Source organism: Strigops habroptila, chromosome 8 (assembly GCF_004027225.2).
Source record: "Strigops habroptila isolate Jane chromosome 8, bStrHab1.2.pri, whole genome shotgun sequence".
NCBI classification, from domain to species: domain Eukaryota; kingdom Metazoa; phylum Chordata; class Aves; order Psittaciformes; family Psittacidae; genus Strigops; species Strigops habroptila.
Window position 1 is genome coordinate 42,639,486 of NC_044284.2, and position 21,439 is coordinate 42,660,924.

General features: G+C 51.3%; 2 protein-coding genes across 3 annotated transcripts in view; both read right to left on the reverse strand.

The window, feature by feature from the left end:
• The window catches only part of LMX1A (LIM homeobox transcription factor 1 alpha), a 42,735-nt gene extending 41,765 nt beyond the window's left edge, over positions 1-970 (reverse strand). Inside the window, exons 1-2 of the mRNA XM_030495730.1 lie at positions 894-970; positions 158-344 (exon numbers count right to left, since the gene is read on the reverse strand). Of these exons, the coding sequence (XP_030351590.1) occupies positions 158-344; positions 894-969 (263 nt within the window). The 5' untranslated portion in view covers position 970. The remainder of the gene's footprint in view (positions 1-157; positions 345-893) is intronic.
• Positions 971-8,843: 7,873 nt separating this feature from the next.
• RXRG (retinoid X receptor gamma) overlaps positions 8,844-21,439 on the reverse strand; it is a 38,971-nt gene continuing 26,375 nt past the window's right edge. Inside the window, exons 2-10 of one of the 2 annotated variants that reach the window (XM_030495877.1) lie at positions 19,402-19,661; positions 16,099-16,243; positions 15,233-15,412; positions 12,892-13,052; positions 12,079-12,208; positions 11,383-11,515; positions 10,557-10,648; positions 10,205-10,310; positions 8,844-9,253 (exon numbers count right to left, since the gene is read on the reverse strand). In XM_030495877.1, the coding sequence (XP_030351737.1) occupies positions 9,106-9,253; positions 10,205-10,310; positions 10,557-10,648; positions 11,383-11,515; positions 12,079-12,208; positions 12,892-13,052; positions 15,233-15,412; positions 16,099-16,243; positions 19,402-19,661 (1,355 nt within the window). In that variant the 3' untranslated portion in view covers positions 8,844-9,105. The remainder of the gene's footprint in view (positions 9,254-10,204; positions 10,311-10,556; positions 10,649-11,382; positions 11,516-12,078; positions 12,209-12,891; positions 13,053-15,232; positions 15,413-16,098; positions 16,244-19,401; positions 19,662-21,439) is intronic. The other variant, XM_030495878.1, reaches the window with a different exon arrangement.

A 21,439-nucleotide genomic window follows, 5' to 3' on the forward strand; every position in this document is an offset into this window, starting at 1 on the left:
CCGCGCTGCACTGTAAAGCTGACACCTCTTGGGATGCACGGCGCAGGGGAAGCAGAGAGGTTGCAGGGTGACGCGAGCCCCCCGGCCCCCCATGCTTTCACCAGGGTGCTGGGAACAGAACGAGGGGAGCTTACCGGCGGGACAGGGCAACACTTACTTCTCATAGTCCAGCTTGCAGTAGAGCTTCTTGTCGCGGTAGAAGCAGGTGGTCTGCAGGGGCTCCTTGCAGGACGCGCACTGGACGCACTGCTCATGCCACAGGCTGTCGTTGAGGCGCAGCAGGAACCGGTCCGAAATAACGCGCTGGCACCCTTCACACACTGACTTGGGGGTCGCGGCTCTGCCTGCGGGGAAGGACCCGGGGGTAGGGGTGGGTGGAGGGAGAGGCGGACGGGGAGACGGACCGCATGAGGGAGGAACGGAGGATCCCGCTGCTCCCGTTTCGCCGGCGCAGGCTGCTGGGTCGCGGGGGGGCCGAGGGTGTGCGGGGCGCTGCTCCGGGATCCGGGGGGGACCTGTGCCTTAGGGCAGCTCTGGGAGCGGGACATTGTCCGCGATTTCGTTCCTTTTGGAAAGGTGGAGGCAGAGCCGCAGCTCGGAGAGAGGGCGATTGTTTGAAACCGGTATTAGAACGAAATTAAAAAATATAAATTATTTATTGTTCGATATGAAGGAAAGGCCTTCGTTGTAGTGGGGTGAGAGCGGGCGCACACAATTTAATGCAATCGCGGAACGAAACAGGAGCGGGGAAGGCAGGCGCGGGGGCACTGCCCGGGCGAACGAGCCGCGGGGAAAGCTGCCCCCGGACCCCCCGGTGCCCATCGCTCATGGCCCGGCCAGCTGTGCCCTACCCTGGGGGTCCCCAGGAGGGCAAGCGGGGTGCCCCGACTTACCCAGCAGGGAGGAGAACGGGGCCGCGGGGTCCAGGGCGTTCGGCAAACTCTCCTCCATCTTCAGCCCGTCCAGCATGGTGAGGAGCCGGGCCGGGCGAGGGGGTCGCGCCGCCCGCCTGCCAACACAGCCCGGACACGCGGCGCTCAGCCCGGCCGCCGGCCCCACCGCTCCCGGCCGGGGCTTCCCCTCCCCGGCTGCCAGCCCGCTCCCGGGACGCCCCGCTCCCCTCCTCCCTCCTTATCCTCAGCCAGGAGAAACCCCCCGGACACCCTGCTCCGGCTTCGCAGCCCCTGCCCCAGGCGGGCTCGCAGTGTCCCACCAGCCCCGCGGCTCCGACGTGGGGGGCGGCCAGCCCCGGGGCCCTCCGCGGCAGCGGTATAGGATGATGCGGGACAGGATGACTTGGGACGGGAGGATGCGGGGCAGCCGTCGGCGGGGCTCAGCCGCTTACCTGGGGCGGCCCGGGCGGAGCCTTCCTGCGGGGAGCCGGCGAGAGAGGCGTCCACAGCCACCGCTCCGGCAGGATCCTGCAGCGGTTCCTGCCTCCCCAGGCTGGCCTCCCCCGGCCTCCCCGCCGCCGGTGCTGCCGGGGTAGGGAGCGAGCCGCGGCGCCCTGGACGGCTCCGGAGCGGAGCGCACCAACCTGCGGGGAAGCGCCCGTCCGACTGCTGCCAAGGCACATCTCCTGGAGCTGATACCTCCCTGCCCGACCCCCACCCCCTGCCCTCCCCTCTCCACCCCACTCGAAATAAGTTTCCTCCCCGCTCTCCTGCCTGGTTGCAGGCATCGGCCCCGCCACGCCTCGAGGGGCCGGCGGCTCTTCCCGGCTCCGGGGGGCACGACCGGGCCGCCCTGGCTCCGCTCCCTGGCTTTTTTTTTCCCCCCCTTATTTTTTTAGAAAGCGAGCCAAAAAGAGGAAAAGAAAAAAAAGTAATAAAAAAAAGGTGGAGGGTGGTGGCCCGCCACCGCGGCTCTCCCGCTAGTGAAACCGCCGGGAAACCAGCTCCCTTTCCAGGAGAAGCCCAGGCCGGGAGCTGTCGGGAAAAGCCGGTCCCGGACCGAGGAGGCAGCGGCCGGGGCGGGCTGCGGTTCCCGGCAGGGATGCGCTCCCCCGCGCTGTGCATTGCCTCGGGCGCCTCGCTCCCGCTGCCCCGGAGTGTTTAAGGAAAATTAGTGCTGGGAGGGGAGGAGGGAAAAACAAAACAAAAACAAAGGCGGAGAGCTGCCCCGGAGGGCTCGCCGCCGGTGATGGCTGACACCAAGCAGGGCCCGGTCCGCTACGGGCCCCGGTACCGCGGAGTCACAGGGGGAGGTGGCCCCGGGTAAGCGCCGCTCCGGCTCCGCCAAACCGCATCGGCTTCGGGGAGGGGAAACCCGCGGAAGACAGATCCCGCCCGGCCGGGGAAGCTGAAACTTGGAGCCTTCCCGCAGCCCCGGCGATTTCCCGTCCTGCCCGGCTCTCCCCGGCTCTCCTCCCTGGCGGGGGTTCGCTATTTTTCGGGGAGTTTCACGGGTCCGCAGGCGCGGAGCCACCCGTATCGGGGCCGGGGCCAGGTACCTGCTGCTGCCGGAGCAGCCTGGGCAGCGCGGCCGCGGCTTCCCCCGGCACGGAGGATGGCCGGGTCCCCCCACTCCGAGTGGCAAGGGAGAACCGGCTGCGGAGCTGCGAGGGACCCGCCACAGGCTCGTGGATGATGGGAGGTTTTTAGGGGCTTCACCTCCTGTGTTCACCAGTGACCTTGGTACCAGGCACAGGAGCGCTCCCAGCCTCTCTGTGGGGCATCCTCGTCACCGAGTGTTCCCCACGCCCAGATGACGTGGGTGATACAGGCACCAAGGTCATGTCCTTTGAGAGCTCATAGGAAGCGGAGAGGCCACAGGTTAGCAGGGGTGGATCACCACCCTGCCACAGTCCCACGGGAGAAGGAAATAGACTCCCAGGACAGCCTCGCTGGATCCCAGTAAAACTACACTGGGAGCTTGGGCACAAAAGCAATGGTACCACGGCACAGGTCAGAGTGAAACAGCTCTAATCCCTCACATCCAGAAAGGCTGAGCTGCAGCAGGGAGGCACTGGGCTGTGATGCCTCTGTCTTTGTCTCTCCTGAAGGTCCCCGAGCAGCTCCAGCCAAGTTTCTCGATAGCCAGATCCATCAGAGCGACATTTCCAAGACACCAGCCCAGCCAGGACTGCAGCATGACCAAGGGCTCCAGACACTGCACACTGCTCTTCCTCCCTTTGCAAACCAGCACAGCCATCCCATCCCACCCCACCCACACAGGGCAGTAGATTTTCCTTACACAGGAGTCAGCCACATGGGGGGGGAAAGCCATCCTTTAGTACTGCTAAAAGCTGTAGTCCTGTACAGGGCACCATGCATATATACTCAGACTGCCCACTTGATTTGGTCGGTTCAGAGATGCAGGAACAGCTGGAAGTCAGTCCCCCCTGGGTGCTGTCATCTGGTGATTTTCCCCCTCCTCCTCCTCTCTAGGCAAGGAGGGGTCTGGAGACTGCCTTAACCTCACAGCTCTTGTGCGCAACTTCCAGCTCAGCCTATGAGGGATCAGGCTTGAGAGGTGGACCCCAGCACATAACACCAAGGGGGCTGCAGCAGGGTGTTGCTACCCACGATTTATACACATCTACCAGCTCCCACACAGATCACAGTACTGGAGCACTGGTCTCATGCAAAGGATGGTCACCAGGTGAATCACACCTTCACCTCGGGCAATGGCCCTACAAAAGATGGAGGCAGTATTTCAGCCAGCTCAGTGCAGCCTCTGCGGGCCAGGGTTTTCATGATTAGCTCACCCAGGGCTGAGTTAGGTGCAGCAGCCCACATCAGCATTTGAAGAGAATTAAACCAGAGGAGAAGCAGGACTAGGCTTTCTCCTAGCTGTAGGGTCTGCAGGCAGCCAGGTTTACAAAAACGGGGTGGTCTGGAAAAAACAGCACTGAAGAGAAGCAGCCTGCCAAATTAACAAGCCCGCAGCATTGGAAGAGAGGCCACACATTTCTCCCAGCTATCTTCCCACTGGGGTTGCCCAGTTCTCATGTTTTGCACTGAGGAGCTTGGGTGGACCAGCAGGTCCACACTGTTCACTACTGGAAGGAGATCAGCACTCAGCTTCAGGGGTGGCTGGCCACAGTCACAGCAATAGACATGGCTCCGGACAGCAGGGAGCCAAATCCCTCCTCCAGCATCACCTTAACTCTGCCCAGCAAAGCAGATGCAGAACCATGCAGAAGCAGGGAGGTCTGGACCCAGAAGCATGCACACAGGAGACCAAGGAAGAGGGCAGTTATGAGTTGTGCTTCCCTACACACACTCCAGCCATCTCCCTTGAGGACAGGAGTCACTGGGCCAGCTAACCAGCATCATCAAGTGCCTTTAATGCCTGAAGCCAAAGACAAACCGCTGCCCACCACTCAGAAAAATCCCTTTATACCACTTACCCTGTCAAGAACAGACCACCCTCTCCTTCCTGCCACCCTCACAGCTCTTTATAGGCATCAGCTGCTACAGACCCAGCTGGGCTGGCCAGCCCTGGTAGAGAAGCAAGCCAGAAATCAATCCACAGCCACAGTGCTGTCAAATATCCTTGGGGGGGGATAAAATGCTTTCCCTTTACCACTGAAATCCCCTAGCCAAGCCTGTCTCAGGTAGAGCTAATTGTACAGAGAGCATAGGGAGAAAGACAAGAGAGGTGTGGGGTGACAGCCACTGGCCTTGCATAGGTCTGGGTTGGTCCTTCTCCACCAACACTGACAAATGGCTGGGGATTTATCACGGCTTGTCTTTGTATCATGTTTTCCACCACAATGTACCTCACCATGAAATAAAAGCAAACATCTCCTGAAAGAGGATATACACACTGCTTACCATTGCCATCATCAGCTCTAAGGAGTCCCAAATCAGTGTAATTTCTCCTCTGCCTCCTCCTCCCCATGCCCTCTGGTGCTCCAGGAGGTACCAAGTCTGCACAGCCTCCCCAGCTTCCCAGCTGGGCCTTTGATGGGACAGCAGAAAGCTGAGTGGGATGGAGAGGGGACAGGCAGAGAACTGAGGCAGCAAAGAGAGCATCTCAGAGAGCTCAGGTGGGATGGTGAAGGTAGTCCAAGGCCCAGCCCAGACAAGCGGAAAGGCCAGTGGTGGTGGCACTCAGTTTAGAGTCACACCACTGGTGTCTGAAAGTCATCTTAGGTCTATAGGACATGACCTTGAATCACTAAATTCAGCAGGGAGAAGGAAGCTGAATTGAATGCAATGCAGATCAAACCTTTATAGCTTGGGATTTATTTATTTTATTCCCAATCCAGAACTGCTGTTGTTGAACTTCAGTAAAAACTGAAGCAGCCACTACAGAACCCAAACAAAGCCAGGGCAGGAAAACACACTGGCTTGATTTCTGGGTGAGAAACAAACCCAGCTTAGCACAAGCAATGGAGTTTGAGGGTTTTTTCATTTTTCTGAGATCCTCATCATAGTGGCTAAACCCACCATTGTTTGGAGTCCCCTCCATGGAGCACCACAGAGCAAACAGATCGGAATTAATAAATGCTTTGAAACCTTTGGCCTGTGCACTAAAACAAAGCTTGTCCATGTTGGGGGGGACCTGCTGCTAACTCTGAAAGTTGATGAGATATGACGCATGGCGGGAAAGAAAATATGACACACTGTCTTGCACCAGCCATTCCCAGAGCAAAAGAAAAATGCCAGAGCTTGATCTGAGGCTGTGAAGGTTTTTATGGGAAACCAATGACTGGATCTTCAAAGTAGTGGCAAGACCCAGTAACAGGAACCTGGCAAGAGCAAAATTCAGAGGAGATAGGAGGAGCCAGGTTTCAGTAGGAAGCGTAGGTAGCTAGACCCTGGTATGCTCTCTTTGTTATGCCTGAAAAGTGGCTGATGCCTGGATTTTGAAGGCACCATCATGACATTGGTCTGCAAGGAAAAGTGACCACATTGGAAGGGACTTAAACTTAGATATTTCTTGATTTTTGAGTTCTTCAGTGCTATTTTTTAGTTCTTTGTGCAGCTGTAACTCCACACAAGCTGGGGCTGAATGTGCATGCAATAACAGGTGGGTTTTTTTGGCTTATCCATGATTGACATTTCTACTATTTTATGAAAATCAGGTTTTTGCAGGAGTGCAGATTGGGCAAGCTCCAACCGTGCCAAGCTGCTGTTCTTCTGCAGCAGTTCAGCCTGAAGGAAAACTGTACCTGTGAGTTATTACTGAATGCTGTGGGATTTGCTCCTCAGGGTGGCTGTAGAGACTTGCCCTTATGCTTTGCAAAGCTTGGGGAAGCACTGCTCTTAAGCAGCATTTGGACACCATTGTAGACAGACAATAGACTGAGGAATCCAACAGTTCAGGCAAACCTCAGGTCCTCAATGACTGCAGATAGAGCTCAGTGACTTCTCTCCTCTGCATAGGACAGCTGTCTGCTCATGACACTTTCAGACGAGCAAGCAGTCTCTTACAGAATCCATATACCATGTCTCATGGTCTTAACCACCCTACTACCTGCTAGTCATCTGGAGAAAGAGGACAAGACCTGCTCAAAGTGCAACCTAGAGACCGTGTGGCACAGAACCCAGAAACCACCTTTCCAGGGTCTCAAGGTAGACTGCTAAGAGTAGGAGTGTCCAGGAGCCACAAATGGCCCCTTTGGAGCAGGAAGTCTCTGTCTTGGTTATCATACCCCACTTCAAAAAGTGACTGTTCATGGTGCAGGCAGTGGTCCAAGGTCAGCATCAAGACAGTCAAAGGGAATCGCTCATGGGACTTAGCAAGCTCTACTCACACTGACTGCAGTGGCACATGCAGGACCATGTGGGCTATGTGCTGGACCCAGCTCTTCTGCCCAGTTTATTTTTCTCTGTTGCCCACATGTTGAACTGTTCTGCCAGTGTGGAATACCAGGGACTCTGAATTCTTCATCATGGACTCAAGTTAAGCCACCAAGAGGCATTACACTGTCTATGTTAAACCCCTATCGGAGAGGGTTGAGCATGTCCCAAAGATTTTGGTTGCCTTGGCCAAATTAAATTCCAACCTTGCAGCTCCATGTAAACACAATCACAGCTGCAACAACTGTGTGCTGAGGACAGCCTGTGAGCTCCTGAAAGAGACAGTGCTACTGGTGTTGAAGCATCCTGTGCCCTCCAGCTGGCTCAGCCTGCTGTGCTACAGTGGCTCACCCCAGAGCCAACGCATACTCTGAGTTGCCACCAAATGCTGCAGGGCTCCAAATTAGCACTCAGACACCATCTTAGCAAGAGGTCTACTGCAGCATGAGGATCCTCAGGTTTTCCTCTATAGATTTCAACAAGAAGCATTAATAGCACATGGTCTATCTTCAGATAGTGGCATCAGGTCCTGCAGCCCTTCTCTGGCTAAGTCTGCTAATGCCAACCAACCTCCTTGACTTAAACGATCAAACCTGAGAGCAGGGAGGTCAAGAGAAACTCGGGGCTTCATAATCAGGAAAGAAACCCAACCCAGCTAGTTGGGGACCAGCTCTTAGAAGCCCACAGCTTCTAAGTTTGTACCAGTCCAGGCTGGAAGTAACCTCTTGCTTTATCTAGCCAGCAGTGTGGGGTGGGTACCATCCCAGCACAGTCTGTGTGAAGTGTCTCAAATTCCAGCAAAGGTTTTACAATGAGCAGGTTCATTATCCTGCTTTAAATTACTTCCCTTTTAACGGAGAATTACCTTTTCAATTTAAAATATCCCCTTGACCAGTGCTTTTCACCTATTTGAAATTCTCCCTGTTCTTTTCAGCATCACCAGAAAAAACAAGCAACTAACTTAGCATTTTCATAATTTGGAGGGTTTGTTTCTTTTTCCTACTCTTTTCATTCTCTTTCTCCTTCTCACAATGAAATACTAGAGAACAAATCATGTCCCTGGGTGGGATTTTTAACAAAATGTTTCATTTTTATCCTTCTTTCTTTATCCTGTTGTCACTACTCCTTCCCCTCGAACTTCCCCGAGTCGCTGAGCGGCAGCGTTGCAATCTGTCACACGGACAGACGAAGCACGGCTGCATCTCACCGCACTGTCTGCTGAGAGGGTCAGAAGGGGCAGATCACTTAACACTACACCTGTTTTATGAATAATAATGCAGACAGTTTTGCTGGGTTCCTGGGAGGACATTTTCCCACCAGGATAAGCTCCGCATATTGAACAAATTAATGTCTTTAACTCATTTGACTCTGGTTAGCTCAGTTGTGGTGGGAAGCTCCAGCAGTGCCATTTGAACAGGGAAAAGATCAGGCAGACCTTTGAAGCAGGTTCATTGAGTGTCTTTTACTTTACATCTCTGCAAGTCTCACTTATAGAGGCATGAGATTATAAATTTGGGGTTGAAGAGCCTCTTTTCAGTGAAAAAATATGGAGGGGGAATAAAATAAAAATAATTAAAAAAACCCCCTGAGAACGGGATCTGTGAAGCTTCAGAAAACTGAAAATTATCCATGAGCATGCCAGGTTTGGGTCACCTCAAAATACTCTACCTGAACCAAAATGAAGCACTTCAGTTCTTCTCTCAGTGGCTGGACTAGCTCAGAAAACAAAAAAGTACATTAAAAAGTAACTTTTAAAATTACTTTAAAAATTTCAAAGAATTCAGAGTCCAGGAGTTTCTTTTTAAGATGGTGGAATGAAGTGTTCTGATTCAAAGCAGCAAATTTCTCCAGGTCGTTCCTTAGCAGGAGCTACAATACCTGTTCTCTCTTGGCCAGAGAACTGTGCCCATTAGCACAACCAGCAATACCCCGAGTGATGCTTCTGCCCTGATTTGGGCTGCCTAAGAGTCTTGGAAGGGTCCCTCAGCCCCACCCCAAGCCAGACCTGTGACCGCAGCAAAAGAGGACACTGCTCTGCCAGCTCAAATCAGTGCCTCTCTCATATATTATTTTATTTGTTTTGTTGGCTTTTATTGAGAATGAAAAAATAATTTAAAGCAATTATCTGTACAGGGGGCAGGGGAATGGTTAACTGGTCAGAGGATCTGTGACCTCCCACAGCCAGGCCAGGGAGGGTTAGAGGAGGTGATTTACAGCTGTACAAAACACAACAATCCCACCGACGAGGAGCAGAGGGAGGGTGGGAGTTCTCACAGGCTCAGAGTGGAGGGGTGGGAAGCTGTGCAGGGGCATGGTGGGGACAGGGCCTGGCCAGAGAGTGGCCAGACCCTCAAGTGACCTGAAGGGGTGTCTCCAGCATCTCCATGAGGAAGGTGTCAATGGGGGTGTCTCCAATCAGCTTGAAGAAGAAGAGGTGCTCCAGGCACTTCAGCCCAATAGACCGCAGTGCCGGCAGACGCAGAAGGAGTTTGGCAAACCTGGAAGAGAGCAGAGTCAGAAGCATGTGAGAGGCACTGGCTGCCCTCTCACAAGTGTTTCCAAGTCTGCACCAAGGACTCAGGAGAGCAGAACCCAAATTCTCCTCAAAAATGGCTTGGGAAGTTCTATCTTAGATTCCCCTATGCCTTCAAAATAAGCATTTCTCTCCATATGTGTGGAGGTAACATAGAATCATAGAATAGTTTGGGTTGGAAGGGACCTTCAAAGGTCATCTAGTCCAACCCCTCTGCAATGGGCAGGGACATCTTCAACTAGATCAGGTTGCCCAGAACCACATCCTGCCTGGCCTTGAATGTCTTCAGGGATGTATGTTTTCCAAAACAGATTTTAACATTTTAAAACTTAAAAGAAAAAAAAAAAAATACATCCAGATTTTCACCCCAAGACTTACATCTCCATGGTGCCATTTAAATTCTTCTTGGAAAAAAAAAAATCTTTCAAAAATCCCCAGCCTCCTGAGTGCGCAACCCCTCAGCAGTGCCTCTGCCTCCCGTTTCGAGGCGCGGCTGCAAGGGGGTGCAGCAGGCAGGGTGCTTCCCCCTCCCCACGTCCCGCTTGAGCGCCCTGCGGTCACATCCGGAGCCAAAAATAGCAGAAGATGCAGTGGGCGCATCACTTGGCTGTTGGCGAAGAGGACGGGTCCAGCTGCTGGCGCTTTGAGAGCTCGGCCACTAGAGGGTAGGATTGTATTGAAAAGCAAGAAAAAGGCATCCCACCAGCACCGGAAAGGCTCTGGCCCAGGATTAGGGCATTGAGGGCACAGTGCAGCTTGCGGGAGCTGGGCTGCTCAAGCAGTTTTGGCTGGTGCCCTCCTGTAGTTTTGAGGGTGGCTCAGGCAGAGCTAGTACAGACATCTCTGCCTCAGTCTCCTCTTCCCAGGATGGGTATTGTGCTGCCCTGAGCTGCCTGCCTTGCTTGGGGACACTCACCGCCCTGGCTGCTCCGGGTACTTCTGCTTTGTGTAGGCTTCCAGCGTGGCATAGACCTTCTCCCTCAGTGATTCCACTTCTGAAGGGCTGGACAAACCCTTAGCATCTGGATGAGAGAGAAAATAGAGGTAGGGAAGAAACTACTGCAGAGGGGACCTTTCCACTGCAAACAGAGTGACTGCTTGCAAGGGTGGGAGAGGACTCAGGCTCTCTGTAATCATGGACCCAGTGACTGGGACAAATCTGTCTGCAGTCCTGACTGGTGCTCACTGCCACAGCCTTCCTGCCTGTGACCTGCCATGGCCCAAAGGGTGTGCATGTCACCTGGGACTGCCCCAGGCCTCAGACTTACCTGGGTTAAACAGGACAATGGCTCGCAGGCACCCCAGCTCCGACTTATCCATCTGCATGTCTTTCATTTTGGACACCAGTTCTGTCAAAACCCTGCATATGGGTGACATGGGTGGGAAAACAAACAGAGACAGGTACAGACATCAAGGCTAAGGGCTGAAAAGTATCTGGGATAGGCACTGGGAATATCACATACTCTTCTCTGCAGGTACAGGTAGCTTTGAGGGACAACCATACTGCACACTCCTCAACAGCATCCAGAGACCTGAGCATCAAATTCGCTCCTGTTCTCATATTGCTCAGCAAGTGGCCTCTGTGCTCCATTTGGACCATCGAGAACAATTTGCACTCACTAAAGGAAAACCACATGGGTTTTTCTCCATGTTCCAATGTGCAAAACCTGTGAAGCATGGCAGTTGTGTAAGAGTGCTAATGCACTGTCCTGCCAGGCAAGGAGCAGGCATGGCATGGACAGTACATGTGCAGTTGTTATATGAGCAAGTTGGGGTATAAGCTTTGCCAGCTAAAGCTCTTGCTGATCAGTATTAGCTCTAGATCCAGTTATGACAAACTCTTGAGAAAAGGCAGAGAAGCATTCCTCTCCCTGCACACTCAAAGATCTCCTTCTGCAGCTGCAAATCCCTTTCCAAGGTGCTTTCATCCCATTCTTGGTTTTTAAGCTAGTCAAGCATCCCCTCCTCATTCTAAGCTAGTTCTGCCTCAGATGACCATGGGTTCTTACTAAGGACATTGTTGCCCATTCAGAAGGGAAAGACAGAGCCAGCCTGACCGCTGCTGCTAGGGGATGACAGAAACAGGATACATACCTGTCAAAGATGGAGCCCACACCAGCACTGTGAGCACTGCTGCGGTGCACATGCAAGCCTGTGGCCAGAAGGATGCCGTCTTGCACTGACACGGAGCGATGGGAGAATGAGGCAATGAGCAGCTCATTCCATCCTGCAAGAGGAGGTGTGGAGGACACATGAGGTAGTTAGCAAAAGAAAATCAGTCCCACATGGAGCAGGAGAGATGAAGCCCTGCTGGCTTCAGACTTGGCTCACAAGAGAGATGGGACCCCAAGTGCGAACTGCACCCTTGCCAACACTGCAAGGAGTGGCAAACTGTGACCAGCAGCAAGGAAGGTGCAGAAAAAGACCCAGGGAAGGGGAGAGACACTGTTTTTTTCATTTTGCACCTTATACATTAGTGTGTCCCACACATAGCAAGTTCTGCAGTTAAAGGAATTACATTAACAAGACATATTTATTCACACTTCTCCAGCCCTCCTACATGTCTGCATAAAGAGAGGAACAAAGAGCAGATTCCACTGCCCCACAGACAGCCTCTACCAACTGCTCATCATGGCTCATGATGGATTGCTTGCCCTATGACAGGGCAAGCAAGGATGGGCCAGATCAGGCTTTCACATTCACCATCCAGCCTGGCTGGCAGAGCACACGGCCCAGAGAAGGGACAACGGTGCCAGGGATAGCCCCAGAGACCCCAGGTGGGAACATTACCTGCCCGGAGGAGAATGACTTGATCTTCCAGTGTCAAGTCAGAGAAGTGGGGGATTCGCTTGGCCCACTCAACAAGTGTGAAGAGCTGCTTGTCAGCTGCATGGCATATGTTGGTAACAGGGTCATTTGTCTAATTAAGAGCAATATCAACAGGAAAAGAGGAGAATTTGTCAATGAAAAATCTTTGACAATCACTGTCTGTACTGCAAACAGTATCAGATCAAATGAATGATACTCAGAGCCACAAGTAAAATGATCAAACTGCCAATAATCTCAGCTGTGCTGGGAAGAGAAGATATTTATTACCACTATCCCCTCTACAACCTGCCAAATCAGCTGGTTGCTAAACTTTTCTGTTTGCTTGCTGTTCTTTGCAAAGCAAGTCCTGCGTGGCAGGCTGTAGTCCTACTCCCCAGGGCATTTCTAAACATCATCAAGCAGCCTCTGAACGGGCATGAACAGCCATTTTATCCAAACCAGTAAAACCACAACAGCAAACCTGTTGAGCCCAGGTTCATTCCAGTCTTGGTCACTGGGGCCCACAAGCAGTGTCCAAGGCTGAGATTCTCCAGCATTCAGCTATCCCTCTATTGACTCATTGAAACCAAAGGGAACTTAACTGCTAGGAACTTAATGTATAGGCTGTTTTCTAGTCACTCAGAGTAGTTTCAAATGAAAAACTGTTGGTGATTCTTACGCAGTGTGAAACAAAAAACCCTTGCAAAATGCTAGCTGTTCACATGGGGTTTCGCTTTTCAAATCACACCTCAAAAGCTCTCATCTCAAGCTGCAAGTGATGTGAGTGCCCCTTACCGAGCTCTCTGTGTTCACATCGCTGTATGCCTCTGTCTTGGGTTCAACTGCCAGCTCAGCTTCCAGGATCCTCTCCACAGGCATGTCCTCACTTCCACTGCTTGTGGACTCGGCCTCGTTCTCACTCCGCTCCCTGCTCCTCTGTCTCTCCTCCTGCACAGCTGCAGACAGAAACATGGCTCTACATCCACAGCAACACCTACCTGCTCATGATCAGTCTCCTTTCCTCTGGGAGGAAACTCCCTGAGGAGGTTGAGAGCAGAAAATAACTGGATATTTCAAATGTACATCCAGAAAAATGGCTGCTGTCACTTCCCCCCAATAACTTTGGGGTTGCTGTAGAATAGTGGCCTCCAAACTTGATAAAAGGTTGTGATTTCCAAGATATGCAGCTGCAGAATATAAGGAGTTCATACCTCCAGGTGGCAGCCTGGACTCAGCTGTCAGTAGGTGCTGTAGGAGGCAGGAGGGAACCAGCACCCAGACACCAAGGTTTGTTGTGCTCGCAGCATGCTTTGAACACTCCCACAGTGGCTAGCACATCCAGCAGCAGGATGGTGCATCATCCCAGCTGGATCCACACACTCTGCCTGCGTCACTCATGAGCAAAAGCCTACCTAGTCTGGCCCAGCCCCGATGCCACCTCCCCCTCCACCACCTCTCTTCCCAATCCTCCCCAATAGATGGTAGTTCCTAGCACCTCTGAATGCCGCAATGCCTTCACTCTCTTCTCTCATCCCTGTACATTTTCCAAAATACCTACTGACTGCAGGAAAACAATCACTGAAATTCTCTCCAGATCTCAGCTGCTGCATCCCAGGGCTGCTGGATGCATGGAGGACAGGCTGGTGTAGGACATGTGTATGTGGTATGCCAAGCCTTGTGCTCAACAGAAGCCCTCGGTGCACATTTTTGTTGGAGAAAATCCCGATGGGAAATAAGAAAATCCTGCTACAAGCCAAATGACCAGCAGGTGTCATACCGGTTTAGCTCATTGCTGGGCAGAAATGTCCCAAAACTAAATCCTGCTAGCATCACTCTCCTGTCTGAGCATACAGCACCAGGCAGGGGCCCAAAATGCCCCATAACCCCTAAGGGACAAGTAGACAGCTGGCCTGGTCTCAAAGAACGGCCTGTGCTGAGCTGTAGGCAGTTATACACCTGAAATGAAAGGTTCAGGGGGGAAGAAGCTGGCAGCAAAGCTGGCCCCTGCCATGCAGACATTGGTGCTTCAATATTCAATAGCTGAATGTCTTCCCCACCCATTAGCTAAGCACCAGGCAGTCAATATCCAGAGGAGTGGGAAAACCACCAAAGCCAAGGGATTAAAGAGTCCTTTAAGAGGAGAGGGGACTTGCGTAAACACCAAGGAAGGGACCAACTCAGCAAGCCTGTAGCTCATAGCAAGCCTGCAGGAGAATATGACCCCCATTTTTTCAATTAGGTAAGTGCTGATGGAAGAAGGGTGTGACAAGCTTTTAGGTCAGCTACTTGGATTAGGAGATTTCTTTCCCATCTGTCTTTACAGCTCTGCTGTTTGCAGTGGTGTCAGGAAGTAAGTCCTTGCATCAGTCTTGCCCTACTCTGGCTTACATTAGGGTGCTTTCAGGGGAATGGCCAAACCACAGGGCACTGAAACTTATGACCACTTTGCACTTCCCTGCATTTCTCCCAGCTGGGAGGATGTGCTTCCCAGGACTGCCCAGCACTGGGGAACTGGCAGGCAGTACCCAAGGAGGTGGCTCAGTGGGACATACAGTCTGGCACTGAGGGAGGACAACACGGGATGTTCTTGTATGTGCCAACCAGCTGGGGGGAAGCATTTGTCCTCTTTAAGAGTAATGGACAGGAAGAAGCTAGGGAAGTGTTTCTAAAGTCATCAGAATCTTAGTGGAAAGTCATCCAGGATTTCATCCATGTTCAAGCTGCAATCTGTCCCCAGCTTCAGCAGCTTCCAGAAAGCCCCTGTGATTACTGCAGTCAAACCCCCATAGGACCCACCAAGATCCTGGTGTTTACATTTTCATGCTCTGCAAAGGGAAGTCGAGTTGACACTCTGGTCCTTTGAACCACTCTGCACCCAGCTGGAAGGGAGAGCTGTGCCTGGGATTAGGTTTTTGATTCAAGCTTGGCATTTTGCAGTCCCCCGCTGCGCTAAGCGGTTGAAGCAGCACAGCATTGATGATGCTACAGGGAACAGGACAAGGTCAAAAATGCCCTGAAACTGTCAATGTGGGTTTTTGGAATGCTCTAGCCTTGGAGGGCTACAAGAGCCAGATATACCCTACAGAATGTAAGGAAACTTTCTCTAAGCCCATTCTTTCCACCAGCTCTCACATACCTTCCCTCTTCATGCCCATTGCGAGGCACTTCTGATAGCGGCAGTACTGGCAACGGTTGCGTTGGCGTTTGTCTATGAGGCAGTCCTTGTTGTCACGGCAGGTGTAGATCAGGTCCTTCCGGATTGTCCTCTTGAAGAAGCCTTTGCAGCCCTCACAGCTGTACACCCCGTAGTGCTTCCCTGGGAAGGCAAGGGGAGGCGATCAGTGGGCAGGCAGGTATCTGCCCTTCCCTCCAGCATAGAGGAGCTTGAACCAGCCCCAAAGGTGAAAAACCTGGCTGCACAGTATCACTTTAGCAGGCCTGAGTTGACTTTAGGGGTTCTTTGCACTAATAGTGACCAGTTACAGTTAAACTATAGGAACGCTGCTTTCCTGTGATAAGGAGGGACTGCATCCCAGGGCAAGGATGTGGAGCCACATCTTGGCTGCAGTGCAAGCGCGTAAAAGCGATAGGTAGCAAATGGGCTGCACTGATATGGAGGGGGTCTGCAAGGCACAGCCAGACTGCAGGTCTCTGCGGTAGGAGAGAAAAGCCAGGCATATGCAAAGCCTTGCTAACACAAAGCACAGGTAAGTAAGAATACAATTTTTATATTTACCTTTTATAAACAGGGACAAAATGTAAAATAAGATTACACACATAACGGAGAAGAAAACAGCTTTTAGGTTTGCCCTCTTTTGGGCACAGCACAACTAATCTGCAAAACAGCCTGCCCTTGGGTAAGCCAGACCTAGCTATGAATCCTACAATGTCAGTATGGCACCAGCAAGCCTCCACAGAGTTCACTCATGCACGAGCCTTGCTTCAGAGCATCAGGGGAGTCTTCATTGCACAAAGCCTTCTCCATGAAAGAAAACCTCTTACCTGAGGACCTGTCCCCACAGATGGCACAGATGTGTTTGGCTAAGGATCCTGGGCTTGTAGATGGATAATTCATGTTCCCAATCCCCGGGAGACCTGGCAAGGGTTTGACATCCTCTGAGCTGCTGACATTGTTCAAGACATTGAGCTGCAATAGCAGAAGCCACAAGACAGGTTAGAGGATCAAGACTCAAACCCCAGTGAAACCATCCCCAAATTGAGCTGACCCCTCCTTTATTGCTCCTGCTGGGCTCATCCCACAAGCTTATCCCTAACAACTCCATGGGGCTGCCATGGGCAGAGACACATCCTCTGGTGAATCCAGCTGGAGGGGTTTAAGCAGATGCCTGGTAGCAGATATTGCCTCTCATCCTGCCCTGATGCTGTAATCAAAGCCAATACTCAGCATAGCTGGAAGAGGGCAGGCAGCAACCCTCAGCTGCTCAGTTACAGCTTCCAAGCAACAGGGCTGGCTTCATTAGAGGATGCTGATCGCTGGCTGCTTGCAGCCTTGAGCACTAATAGCTTAGTAAGGAAGAGATTTGCAGCCAGGCAGTTTGTTGCAATGAAACCTGCACTGCTGCATGGCTAGGGAAGCCCCAATGATGTTGAGTGGGTTAGCTTGCCTGCTTCACGATAGACAAATCTGCATGAACACATGAAAACATGGCCATCTTGGCCATTCCCTGGGACTTAGGTCCCTAAACATTATCACAGCCTAGGGAATGGAGCAGGTTTGGGGTTACCAGATGAAGAAAAGGAAACGGGCTGAGCATGTAAATATCAGCTTCAGTGAGATGCAGACAAATGGCCCAGAGCCCCCAGCTGAGATCCCTAGGAGCTGCTCATGGCTGCTGCAAGTTAAAGGTTACAAACCGGCATCGATTAGAGACCAAAGCCTGATGTTGCCCAGGGCTTCGTTTTATTGCTATTTGCTTTCTAGCTGTTGTCGGCAGGGCAGTGAGGATTAAGGGCCATTGAGCACATCTTGTCCAAAGCTGTCTGGGTAGAGCAATGTCTCCCCAAAACCACTATGAAATGATCTTTCCCTGTGCCATTGTTTGAGGGCTGGGGATGGTTTCTTCATTATTGAGCTTGTTTTTAACAGTCACCCCAATTTATCAGATAAAGTTCTTCTTCCCAGCAAGAGGGAGAAAGCAGGGACAGAAACAAGGCTTTGGATGAAAATCCAGCTACAGATTTTGTTGAAGTCTCCATAACATCTAAACCAGTAGGTTTCACGCATGCTGTTGGAAATTCTCTGTTTGCTCCAAGAAACTGCCCATTTATCATGAAAAAGTATAATAATTTCCACAGGGAATTTCAGCAAAGAACAAGAATAGTTCATCCCATTGGGATTTTTGGACCTGTCATTATAACAAAATAAAAAGGTGAAACCTGTATTTATCTTCCTTCACACTGTCCCTGCATTTTCAAAGCTTCAAAGGTCTGATGACATTGAACATACAAATTATCCAGCAAAAATTACCACATTAGGAGCCAGATTGTTTTGCCCCTCTGGAAAATAGAAGTGCATAGGCAAAAATTGCCCAGAGGAATAGAGGTTCACTCTCCCCAGCAGAAACCCAGCCCAGGCACCAGCAGCTGTAAAGCCTAATGCTTCGATATCTGAACTTGGCCCAAGGAAAAGGGAAATCAAACCCTTCCTCCCCACAAGTGTCTAGCCACCTTTTTTTATCCTAAAAATTTCTTCTGGGCAGGATGCTGAGCCAGGAGGAACTTCTTATGGTTTACAATGTTACTCAGAGCTCAGCTACCACCTTTTCTTTCTCTCTGGCTGCACTTTAAGACAGTAACACGGAGAGAGGATGTATGGGAGGGGGAGGGAACAGGGCAGTTTTAGCCATCAGTGTCCTCAGAGCTTGGCTCCTGCAGGTTAAGTGCAATCACGTATGGTATCTGGGACAACTGCTTGAACCCAAATCCATTAGCTGCCTCCCTGCTGAATCCCCAAGGCCCAGCTGTCTCCTTGCATTAGACGCAACGCAAGTGAAACCTGCTCCTCAGAGCTGGGAACTTGGCACAGTGCCTGCGTTGGGGAAACCACTTCCCGGAGCATCCCCAGCCCCAAAGGAAAGGCTTCCACGCAGCCAGTGCTGCCACCAGCTCCATCACCACAGAACACCAGCCCCGGATGCCACAGGTACAAGTATGGTCAGGTTGATGGGGAACAGCTGGTGGTACAAAGGAAGGAAGGACGCCCAGCACACCCACTGCAGTCAGCCCAGACCCATGCAGGAGTTGAGGATGCTGGTAAAAGGTAAACCAAACCTGCAAAATCACCCTATACTCTCTCAAAGCAATTTAAGGGCCTTCCGACACCATTCTTTCCCAGCCTTGGTGGCAGGCACGAGAAAGAGCTTCAGACACACTGTGGAGTTACAGCGGTATATGGGGCAGAGAGGGCTCAGGGACCATCTCCCTGCTGCTTCTTCAGCAGGAGCTCAGAGGCTCTTGAGCACTTCCTACCTTCAAGTCGCCCTAATAAAACACAAAGCCTTGTTAATAAAAGGCAGAATTTCTACTTAGATCTGAACTCCCAGAACATTTCAGCACACTAACAAAATTCCATGCTGCCACCTTGGTCCCAGCCATGCCAGAGGTTGCGCCAGGCTCTCAGGGCAGCATGTCCCTGTCCCTGCTCCACAGAGCCACCCCAGGAGTCTTCCAGCCCACCCATGGCTCTGGGGAAGTACCAACCCTAACACCTGGGTCTCTCTGCTGTCTGGAGGGGAAACCTCAGCACCTGAGTGAGCTCAGGCAGTAAGGATAATAGGGCCTTGTTTTTCTTCAGGCAACATTTATGTGCAACACAGAGTATGTGGCTGGCATTTAGCAGCAACATTTGTCTCTTTCTAGAAAGTCTGTCTCCTTTCCAAATAATGAAACAAAGCAGATATCCTTTTGCAGGAAGAAGAGGAATGCTTCACGTGCTGCAGCCCTTGGTTATCCTGACTATTTCCATGTACAGTAATTACGTATGCTGCGAAAGATGCAGTGGAGAAGAACTGGACTGCGCCCACAGTGAGAACTGACCTGGGAATTCTCTCTCTCCACTTACTGTGCAGGGTATTTTGAAATGTATACAGGTGTCTTCTCTGTGTCTGTGCCAGGGGGGTTATGCAGAAAGATTCACATGCTGGAAATTGTTCTTTACAGCTCATCTCCCAAAAGGGCCAAAAACACACCAGATTCCCCACCAGCCAACCCACCCCTCAAATTCCGGGACTTGACCCAGTCTGAAGACCGCGAATTGTAGGAAAGCAAGTGTGCGCCTCTGCCTACCTGTGGGCTTGCATGCGTCACAAAATTCATGCCCGGGGCTGAAGACAGTGAGACGGGGTGCGAGCCAATGGAGGATGTGATCACCCTGTATGGTGAGCCCAGCGCGTTCACTGGAGACCCGATGGCATTCATGGGGGATGGCAGCGCCCGGGAGGCGTTCGCAGGGGCCTCGAGGTAGTTGTGGTGCCCATCCACCGAATTTCCCGAGGAAAGGCTTGACGACAGGCTCACAGATGTGGAGCTGGCATGGACAGGGGAATCTACAGGGAGAAGCAGAAAGATTAAATACACTAGGAGCAAGGCTGGCTGTACAGCAATCAGCTGCCCAGCCTTGGTTGTGTTCTTCCTCGTAGCTGGTGCAGTGCTGTGTTTTGGCTTCAGTCTGAGAATAATGTTGATAACACACCAATGTTTTAGTTGTTGCTAAGTAGTGCTTACCCTGGTCAAGGACTCTCAGTCTCTCATGCTCTGCCAGTGAGAAGGGGCACAAGAAGCCAGGACGGAGCAGAGCCAGGACACCTGACCTAAACTAGCCAAAGGGATATTCCATACCACAGCACGCCATGCATGGTATATAAACTGGAAGGAGTTATCTAGAAGGGACCAACCACTGCTCAGGATGGGTTGGGTATTGGTCAGTGGGTGGGGGGAAATTGTATTGTGCATCACTTGTGTTTTCTGAATTTTCATTTATCCTTTTTTGTTGTTCTCTACTATTATTAATAGTATTGTTATTGCTTGTATTATTTCTATTATCATTATATTTTACTCTATTTCAATTATTAAACTGTTCCTATCTCAATCTGCAGGTTTTACATTCTTTCAATTGTCCTCTCCATCCCACCCAGGGGGAAAAGGGAGGAGTGTGAGCAAGTGGCTGTGTGGTGCTTAGTTACCAGCTGGGTTTAAACCATGACATCAAGGCTCAAAGCCAACCAGCAAACATGCCTTATGCTATAAAGGGAAAGAGCAAAATGTTGGTCATGGTACAGGAAACAGAGTTACATACAGTAACAAAACATATTATAAATATAACACTTTATAATCAAATCTTCTTTCACTGCTTTGGTGCCTCAGCTGACTTGGAAGAAGGCACCACTGCCTGTCTGCAGCTGGTTTTCTCTGAATTATTCCCTGAGGTCCCATTCTTTTGTTCAAGCTGGCTCTAGAGACAGTGCACATCTGAAACCATGAAATCTCCACTGACCAGGCTGGAAACCCCTAAATGCTTCCTGTGTCTTATGAAGCACCTTTGCTGCCTGCAGTGGCTCAGGCATCATGCTCATCAGGCTCCTCTTCCCATGGCTTAGCTCTTTCCCTTCCCACTCACCAATCCACCATGCTATTTCACATGATCCTCCAGCTGTCAAAACTTAATGTCAGCATCTTCAGGGGGATCTGGAGCAACGGAGGACAGAAACTGCCCATGACATGCTAGTAACGCAGATTACAGGACAAGGCACCCACAAAATATTTTGTCCATTACCTTTCCTCACACAGCATGAGACAGAGCAGAGACTGTGGCCACAGATGTGCCTGGGCAGACAGTCTCACAGACACAAGGAAAGAGGGTTTCCTCCTTCTACACTAAAGAGCCCCAGTGCACATTGCCAAACTAAGCCTCAGAGAAGCCCCATGAGATCAATCTGCCCCTGAACCCCACTGGGGAAGAGGAGGCATAGAAAAGCAATATAACCTTGATCATTGCCACTTCAGGGCAGTCTCTGAGGCTGAATGACTCACACCAGGTCTAAATGCTGTCTTCTATAGGACCGGTCTCAAATATTCAGAGGATATCTGGGCATCAAATACCCACTAGTTTTGATAGGTTATGTATCTAGCTGTATTTTAAGGATTTATATGACCTTTTCTCCCTCCTCTAGAATTTACCAACCCCAGTTAGCATTAGCTGTGTTAACATTTCAATGAACCATTGTTCCTCTGTTGGTTTTTCAACACAGGAGATCATTCCCTGGAGTAGCAAGGCAAAGATGTTGTGTGGGAAGGTCACACAGTTGGTTTTCCATGGCTGGCATAG